The 9,129-nt window shown below is 46.3% G+C and overlaps 1 protein-coding gene across 2 annotated transcripts in view; it reads left to right on the top strand.

Annotated features, from left to right (window-relative positions):
* tgfbi (transforming growth factor, beta-induced) overlaps positions 1-9,129 on the top strand; it is a 30,337-nt gene that overhangs the window by 12,898 nt on the left and 8,310 nt on the right. For both annotated transcript variants that reach the window (XM_008302649.1, XM_008302648.1), the window contains exons 3-10: positions 1,346-1,410; positions 1,506-1,663; positions 2,441-2,605; positions 2,720-2,866; positions 3,796-3,937; positions 4,024-4,236; positions 5,560-5,697; positions 6,421-6,563. In XM_008302649.1, coding sequence (XP_008300871.1) covers positions 1,346-1,410; positions 1,506-1,663; positions 2,441-2,605; positions 2,720-2,866; positions 3,796-3,937; positions 4,024-4,236; positions 5,560-5,697; positions 6,421-6,563 — 1,171 coding nt within the window. The remainder of the gene's footprint in view (positions 1-1,345; positions 1,411-1,505; positions 1,664-2,440; positions 2,606-2,719; positions 2,867-3,795; positions 3,938-4,023; positions 4,237-5,559; positions 5,698-6,420; positions 6,564-9,129) is intronic.

Here is a 9,129-nt window from a genome sequence, read left to right as displayed (position 1 = left end):
GCGCAAACCTCCACCGCTAAAACCTCCACCACTGGAACCCTCCACCGCTGGAGCCTCCACCACTGGAACCTCCACTGCTGGATCCTCCAGTGCTGGAACCTCCAACAGTGGAGCCTCCATTGCTTAAACCTCCATCGCTGGAACCTCCACTGCTGGAGCCTCCACCACTGGAGCATCAACCGCCGGAGCCTCCACCATTGGAGCTTCCATTGCTTAAACCTTTACCACTGGAGCCTCCACTTCTGGAATTTCCACTGCTTAACCCTCCACCGCTGGAGCCTCCATGGCTGGAGCCTCCACCACTGGAACATCCACCACTGGAGCTTCCATTGCTTATACCTCCACCACTGGAGCCTTCACCTCTGGAGCCTCCACTGCTTAAACCTCCACCGCTGGAGCCTCCACCACTGGAACCTCCACTTCTGGAATCTCCACTGCTTAACCTTCCACCGCTGGAGCCTCCACTGCTGGTACTTCCACCACTGGAACATCCACCACTGGAGCCTCCACTGCTTAAACCTCCACCTCTGGAGCCTCCACCACTGGAACATCCACCTCTGGAGCCTCCACCACTTGATCTGCAAACTCTAAACCCAACTGGCTAAAGCAGCCTGAGCTCCAGTTTGACAAAGTAACCAACCAGCACCTGCAGTTATTGAGGACCACACACAGACACCTGGCTGGAAATGATTTCAAGCAATTATTAAAAGATCTTTGTCTTCTTGTTGTCACATGACACATTGACATTATTGCACAAAATCATAAACATAAATGTGGTGAACAGTACCTACAGAAAAAAATCTACATTTTAACGTACAGAGAGCCGTCTTTAGAGGGCATTCAGTTATTCTCAATGTCTTTGGTTGTGTACAGTTTTTTCTACGTAACTAATTACTATTTTTCCACACACTTAGACCAGGTCCAGGCACAGGTTCTTGTTCTGATCCTGGTCCTAGTCCTTGTCCTGGTTCTAATCCTGGTTCTGGTTCTGGTCCCAGATGACTCTGACCTCCCTCAGTGCTGAGTGTAAACATCTCTGGGTAATGACAGGTTGTGCAGCCTCCTGTAAAACGAGTCTTACTGGAAGCTCAGTGTTTATGTTCTCATGGAAACAGTCTGGAGACGCTCAGCTCTGCTCGGCAGCAGCAGCTCATACCTTTATTAGCATCATTATACACAGGCAGGAATTTATGTGTCTCCTGAAGCAGAAATATTACAGACGAGTTATAAGCTGCTGACGTGGAAGCTGGAGTTTTATGATGTATTGAAGAGGAGACGGAGACCTGAGGAGGTGGACAGGGAGGACGGCAGGTTCCTCACGTGTCCTTTTGTGTTTCTGCTGCAGGGTGATCACCTACGAGTGCTGTCCTGGTTATGAGAAGATTCCTGGAGAGAAGGGCTGTCCAGCTGGTACCACCTCTCACACTCAACACACAAGATTCATTCTGACACGACTGAACTGTTGACTGTTGAGTGCTATGATCTGCGTGTGCTTGTCATTGCAGCGCTGCCTCTGGTGAACATATACAACACTCTGGGCGTGGTGGGAGCCACCACCACCAAGATGTACTCAGAAAGAGCCCAACTGAGGGAGGAGGTTGAAGGTCCTGGAAGCTTCACCTTCTTCGCCCCAAGTAACGAGGCCTGGGCCGCCCTGCCGACGGTCAGTACCGGCCAACATCCACCAACTGTCCCTGAGAACGGACTGGCATCATGCTGCTGACCTTGGTGCTGACTTGGGTAGAATAGAATAGAATAGAATAGAATAGAATAGAATAGAATAGAATAGAATGTTTTTATTGTCATCATACACAAGGTACAACAAAATAAAAAGACAACTCCAGTGGTGCAGAAGTATAAAAGTAAAAGTATAAAAAGACAGATAAGAATATCTACATGTATTTAAAGGAGCCAGTAGGACGTTTATACAGTCAGCCAGATGGTAGAATAAGTATATGGCACTGTTGGGGTAGGAACACTGTGGATAAATGAGAAATATAAATAAGAGAAATAAAGAATTATTATAAGTAATAAATATATGCAAAGTACAGAGTACAGTATCATGTATAATGATAATTAAAAACGTAGTTATGATATAATTATATATAGTATAATACAGTATAGTATAATATAGTATCGTATAGTATCATATAAATAATAATATATGTGGTAAATAGAACAGATTATAGACTGATGTGCTTTCGGTACCCGTACTGCACTTGGCTAGAACGTGTTGGTGAGTCTGGATGTGCGGGCCTGGATGGACCGGTACCTCCTTCCTGAGGACAGCAGTGATGGTGATGCTTCTGGTGTCATAGATGTCTGACAGAGAGGACAGCTGTGCTCCCATGATGCTCTGTGCTGACTTCCTGACTCTCTCCAGAGCCTTCTTGTCAGCCTGAGAGCAGCTCCTGTATCTGTGTCTGTTGCTGTGCTGCAGGAGATCCTGGACGCTCTGGTGAGCAACGTGAACATCGAGCTGCTGAACGCTCTTCATTACCACATGGTGAACCGCCGGCTGACCTCCGAGGAGCTGAAGCATGGATCCTCCTTCCCCTCCATGTACCAGGACTCCCACGTCCATATTCACCACTACAGCAACGGGGTGAGTGAACACACACTCTAACACACACTTTAACACACTAATTCACACTGGGACCCACTGGAACAAACAGACACTGTGGACTTGGACAGAATAACAGATGCCTCATCTCCTCAGATCGTGACAGTGAACTGCGCTCGTCTGATCAAACCCGACCAACATGCCACCAACGGCATCGTGCACGTGGTTGACCGTGTTATCACCGCTATCTCCAACGACATGCAGGCAATCATTGACATTGACGACGACCTGGAGACGCTGCGCGTGAGTACATTCATCAGAGAGTGAGTCAGTCAGTGGTGCAGGAATAATCAGAAACTCTTCTGAAAGATGAAATGTGTTGTGTGCGTCAGCCAGCTGTCTCCAGTCTACCACTGTGCTCTGAGGTCTATAACTGGTTGGAGTCGCCTCCTGCCACTGTGACCTGTATGCTAAAGCTGGCCGGCCTTCCTTGAACAAAAGACGACACGGTCACTGGATGACTCTGATCTATAAGGCTCTTCTCGGATTGGTTCCTGTTTATTTCGTCTGTTCTCTTCAGAGAATTAAAAGCCATTCTGCCTTATGGTCAAAAGATGTTCTGCACCTGCTCCTCGTGTTCGGACTGAAATGGGAAAAAAAGCTTTTAGTTTCTCTGCCCCCTCTGCTTGGAATACCCTTCAATGGGAGCTAAAAGTGTTACTGATCCTTATGGGGCGCCGCTACAGCTCACCTGGTTGAGCTGGCGTCCCATGTGCAGGGCGACAGTCCCCATGTGGAGGTCGTGGGTTTGAATCCCACTCATGGCCCTTTCCCACACGTCCTCCCCCATTCTTCTCCCCTACTTTCCTGTTTCTCTCTCTCTCTGCACCATGAAACAAAGGCCAAAAAAATAAGTTAAAAAAACAAAGCTGTCGGCGCTCATGTCTGTTGAAGCCTTGAGTTCTTTCCTAAAGGACCGGCAACAGAATTCCACTCAGCAGTGCTGTTACTCCAAAGCTCATCGCTCCTGCACTTTATCTGCTTGCTGTCTGCACGCTCCATTTTTCATCTTTATCTTGTCTTCTGTTGTGTTTATTTGTGGACGTGTGCTGCTGCCTTTCTCGGCCAGGTCACCCTGGTGAAAGAGGTTTTGATCTGAACGGCTCTTTTATCTGGTTAAACAAAGGAAAAATACCACAAATAAAAATACGTTCTGTGTTTCTGCGTCTCAGACGGCCTTCGCCGCCGCCGGTCTGACCTCCATCTTGGAGAATGAGGGTCAGTACACCGTTTTCGCTCCCACCAACGAGGCCTTCGAAAAGATTCCTGCGGAGACCCTGAACAGAATCCTGGGAGACCCCGTGGCTCTGAGAGGTACCAGCAGGAGGCGCTGTCTGCCTCTGTTTGACATGTGATGATGTTTGCAGTTGAGCTGAGTCCACCTCTGTCGCCCCCCTCAGACCTGCTGAACTACCACATCCTGAAGCACATGCAGTGTGCCGAGTCGATCGTGTCCGGGACCCCGATGGAGACGCTGCAGGGCACCGTGCTGGAGGTCGGCTGTGACGGAGACCAGATGACTCTGAACGGAAAAGCTATCATCACCAAGAAGGACCAGCTGGGAACCAACGGAGTCATCCACTACATCAGCGAGCTGCTCATCCCAGACTCAGGTACTGATACTGGAGTTAGTACCAATAATGCTACCACTGAAACTGATACTGCATCTAATACTTGTAAAGTACTGCAACTGAAACAAAGATGGACCCACCTCATCAATGAGAGGCTCATTCCAGATCCAGGTACTGCTGATACTGCACCTTCTACTGAAACTACTGCTTCTTCTAATGCTGAGAAAGTACAAGGCGTCCCGACTAAACTAAAAATAAATGAAAAGAAACCATCATCCACTAAATCTACAAGCTGCACTAACGACTGGTGCTGTCAATGCTGCAGTATAGGCTGAGTCTACTCCCTCCTGTCTGGTAGAAACTGACCATTAGTTCTAGTTCAGATTGCAGCACCAGGGCTTCTGACTTATTTGATCAGACCACATCACATCAGACCAGTCGTGCACTTTTCCATCAGCTCGTTGTTCACTTTGATTTGTGGTGATGGTGTTTAAAGCTCACCGCAGTGTGAACCCAAGACAGGCAGCAGAAATGTTGCTGCTTCAACAGGAGCTCACAGCCTCAGACCTCCAGGTGTAACCCCTCTGAGGGTTTGAATCTAAAGAGTCTTTTTCCATCTAAGCCCTTCAGCTGTGGAGAAAAGGCTGCAGTATCTCTGACTTCTTTTAAATCCCGTTGCAACTGCTTCGGTCTGACGAAGTGAAGGCCATGCATCATTTCCTCTCAGTCAGCCGACAAATCTACAGAAATGAAGGACACATACAACAGTTCAACTACACAAAGTTTCACAGAAAAGTGAAGCTGTAAGTAATTAGATGGATTCAAATGAAAAGAAGTCTTTCAAGCTCGATTCAGTTCAGCTGCTGGCAGTAATGCCTCACAGCGTCCATACGACTAATATCACTAATATAAAAGAAACAAAGCTGAAAAGGCACGGTCATCGTGTGCTTCTCAGACCGGGCACAATAGTTATTTTGGGCCATATCGTCTATTCCACCTTTCCCCTCATCTCACAGGTGTGACCCTGAACCAAACGGTGGTCATGTGACTTGTTGCATCCTCCATCGAGTCAACTTTGTCAGAAACAGCACCATGTTTCTCGTTTATTGTATTTTCCAGCTGTTTTGATGATCATATAAATTCAAACATTTATGAAATTATGGCAGAATATAAAAACAAATCTGTCTTTTGGACATTTACACACTCGTTCAAACTAATTTTACAGACTTTCTTTTCTGGGATTCTGTCCTTCTGTTGTTGATTGAGGTTCAGCACCTTGTAACTCTTAATATTGATGAAGTTGTTGTTATTGTCATAGAAGCATTGTACCCAGCAGCACTAGCAGCGCTGCTTTGTCTCCTGCAGCTAAAACTCTCCTGGAGCTGGCTGAAGGTTCGTCTGTTTCCATGGCCACCAAGTTGTTTGTGGAAGCGGGTCTGACATCCCACCTGACGGGCTCGGAGGCTCTGACCCTGCTGGCTCCTCTGGACGAAGCTTTCAAAGGTAATTCCCCCACGCCGACTTCGTCTCCTCAGATCTCTCCTTCATCATCTCCTCGTCATTTCTGTGTTAGTTCTGTTTTTCAATGAGGCCTAAACATATTGAAACGTTTGAATAAAGTTTGATAAAAACACAGAAGCTTTGCTGACCTGGAGCTAGCGTGTGCAGCAGCCCTGTGGAACCGTCACCGACATGTCACATGATTCTAAACTTCATCAGCTGCATTACTTCGACACTACTTTCTCTGATGAATGACCACAAACAAATCCTTTAGAAAAACTATATTTTGAAAATTCAGGCCCCAAAGCAGAAACTCAACGCAACCAAAGTGAATCCAGTTGTGATGACTGAAGCTAAACTGAGTCCACCTGTGAGTTCCTGTCAGTCGAACTGCATGAACATGGTTCTAAAATGAACTGCCGACACCAGAACTTTCTCAGTTTTGTTGGTTAAATGAATATTCATGTTTTCAAATAAATGAATCATCGTGTTTATGTACGACCTGTCCAGGGTGTCCCCTGCCTTCGCCCTGAGTCAGCTGGGATAGGCTCCAGCCCCCCACGACCCTAGTGAGGATCAAGCGGTGTAGAGATAATGGATGGATGTGTCTATGTATTGTGATTTCAATATCAATCAAGACTAATTATTATTTTTGCCATAATTTTCCAGCCAAAGAAGCAGGTCTGTGTTCAGTGTGTTTAATGTCTCCTCACTTGTGTCTGACAGGCAGCGTGACGATGACTCCCGACATGAGGAAGCTGATGACCAACCACATCATGAAGGAGCAGCTGTCCTCCAAGGCTCTGTACCACGGTCAGGAGCTGGAGACGCTGGGAGGCCTCAAGCTCAGAGTGTTTGTGTACAGAAATGTAAGAACATCAACATTTTAGAGAGCAGTGTTGCCACACCGTCTCAGATTCTCTTTATCTATCTATCATTTGGGAGTCAGTACTTTAAAATATTTTGGCGGAATTTTGAGAATTTCAGATATTTTCAGACCTGGGATATTGTTAGATATTATACAGTAGAAACCACTGGTTTACATCCACTGAATAAAAGACATGAAGTCAGTCAGGATCACCAACATTAGTTCTATTTGCTAAACACCAGAATAATGAGAGAGAGAATTTTTATGACTTTCTTCAGAGTCAGAAGTTTCCATCCATCTCCTCAGTATCTGCTAGCGTTGCCTTTAAACTCTATGACTTGGGTCAAACGTTCTGGGTTTCCTTCCACAAGCTTCTCACAACAGTCTGATGAGTTCTGGCCCATTCCTCCTGACAGAACTGGTGGAACTGGGTCAGGTTTGTTGGTCTCCTTGCTCCACTGATGTTCTCCAGGATGGAGATCAGGGCTTTGTGATGGCCACTCCACAACACTGACTCTGTTGTCCTGAAGCCTCTCTGTAGCTAATCTGGAGCTATGCTGAGGGTCATCGTCCATCTGAAGACCCATTAGTGCCCAAGCTTTAACTTCCTGCTGATGTCTGGAGATGTTTCTTCAGTATCTCCACATCATGTTCTTTCCTCATGATGCCATCTATTGTGTGAAGGTCACCAGTCCCTCCACAGCATGATGCTGCCACCCCCGTGCTCCACAGCTGGGATGGTGTTCTCAGGCTTCCAGCTTCCTCCTTTTTCCTCCAGATGTACCGATGGTCATTAAGGCCAAACAGTTCAGGTTTAGTTCCATCAGACCACAGGACATGTCTCCACTGATGAAGCTCTTTGTCCCTGTGTGCATCTACAGACTGTAATCTGTCTTTTCTATGGTTCTTCTGGAGTGATGTCTTCTTCCTCTCTCAGCAGCCTTCCAGCCCATGTCGGTACAGGACTGGTTCCACTGTGGATAATGACTGTCTGACCAGCTTCAGCAGCATCTTCACAAGGTCTTTATCTTCTGTTCTGGGGTTGATTCGCACATTTCAACCAGAACACTTCATGTCTGGACACAGAACCGTCTCCTTCCTGAGCCTATGATGGCTGGACATTCCCATGGTGGTTATACTGATAGAACTGTCTGAACAGATGAACGTGGAACCTTCAGCCATCTGGAAGTTGTACCCAAGGATGGACCAGACTGGTGGAGGTCCACAGTTCTCCTCCTGGTATCTTGGCTGGTTTCTTTAGATGTTCCATGTTGTCACTAAAGGCAGCAGTGTGTTTGAGGTGTGCCTTAAAATACATCCACAGGTGTTCCTCCAGGTAACTGATGTTGTCAATTAACCAATCAGAAGCTTCCAAGGCCATGACATCATCATCTGGGCTTTCCCAAATAGCTTGAAGGATCTTAGTGGATGTAAACTTCTGACTTTGAAGAACGTGATGAAGCATTCTCTCTGTCATGATTCTGGTGTTTAGCAAATAGAACTAATGTTGGTGATCCTGACTGACTTCATGTCTTTTATTCAGTGGATGTAAACCAGTGGTTTCTACTGTATGTTTAAGGTTCAGTATCTCCAGAAGTGAAACTCTCACAGACAGAATTGTTTTCACCAGATCCAACTGCTTGAACAGCTCTAGCAGAGAAGAAATGTATAATTATTGGTCCTTGAAAATGGAAAAAAGTGAAAAGTTTTCAAAGAAGGCTGGTATTGGGGCCCTAGAAAGCTTCTGTAAGTGTATATATGGATTCAATTCAATTCAATTTAATATTTTTTTCTTTTTAAAGAACGCAGAGTTTAAAGAGAACCCAACAAGCCAAAGTAGCCTTTGGACTCCCTCTGAGCAAGTGGTCGGCAACGGTGGGAAGGGAAATCTAACATCAGTAGAAGTTTATGTGTTATTGACAAACCAACGAGCCAGTTTGTACTGTTTTAACAAACAGGTGATGGAGACTCATCTGTAGGAGCACATAAACTGGAGGTCTTGTCACTATATGTGCAAAGCTACAAGCTGCTTGTTGTCTTCATGTTAGAATTTAGCAACATATGGCTACTTGGGCTAATTTGGCCTTTACGTTCCCATACAGAACCCTGAACAGAAAACTAATGATAATTCAACACACATCACAGTAAACTTTGTGTTTGTCGAAATTTAATTGAATTCAATTTTATTTGTGTAGTGTGTATGTCATCTCACAGTGCTCAGCATAGGAAGGCATAGACCTCAGCTTGCCCTCTCCGGGTCGATGGAGAGTCCTTGCCTCAAGTGGAGGAGTTCAAGTATCTCGGGGTCTTGTTCACGAGTGAGGGGCGGATGGAACGTGATGGATTAACAGATGGATCGGTGCAGCGTCTGCAGTGTTGCGGTCGCTGTACCGGACCGTCGTGGTGAAGAGAGAGCTGAGCAAGGCAGCAAAGCTCTCGATTTACCGTTCAATCTACGTCCCAATCCTCACCTATGGTCATGAGATCTGGGTAATGACCGAAAGAACGAGATCGCGGATACAAGCGGCCGAAATGAGTTTCCTCCGCAGGGTGGCCGGGCGCTCCCT

This window comes from Stegastes partitus, unplaced genomic scaffold (assembly GCF_000690725.1).
Source record: "Stegastes partitus isolate 25-593 unplaced genomic scaffold, Stegastes_partitus-1.0.2 Scaffold1851, whole genome shotgun sequence".
Classification (NCBI taxonomy): domain Eukaryota; kingdom Metazoa; phylum Chordata; class Actinopteri; family Pomacentridae; genus Stegastes; species Stegastes partitus.
The sequence above is the reverse complement of the archived record's forward strand: the minus strand, read 5'-3'. Positions and strand labels throughout refer to the sequence as shown.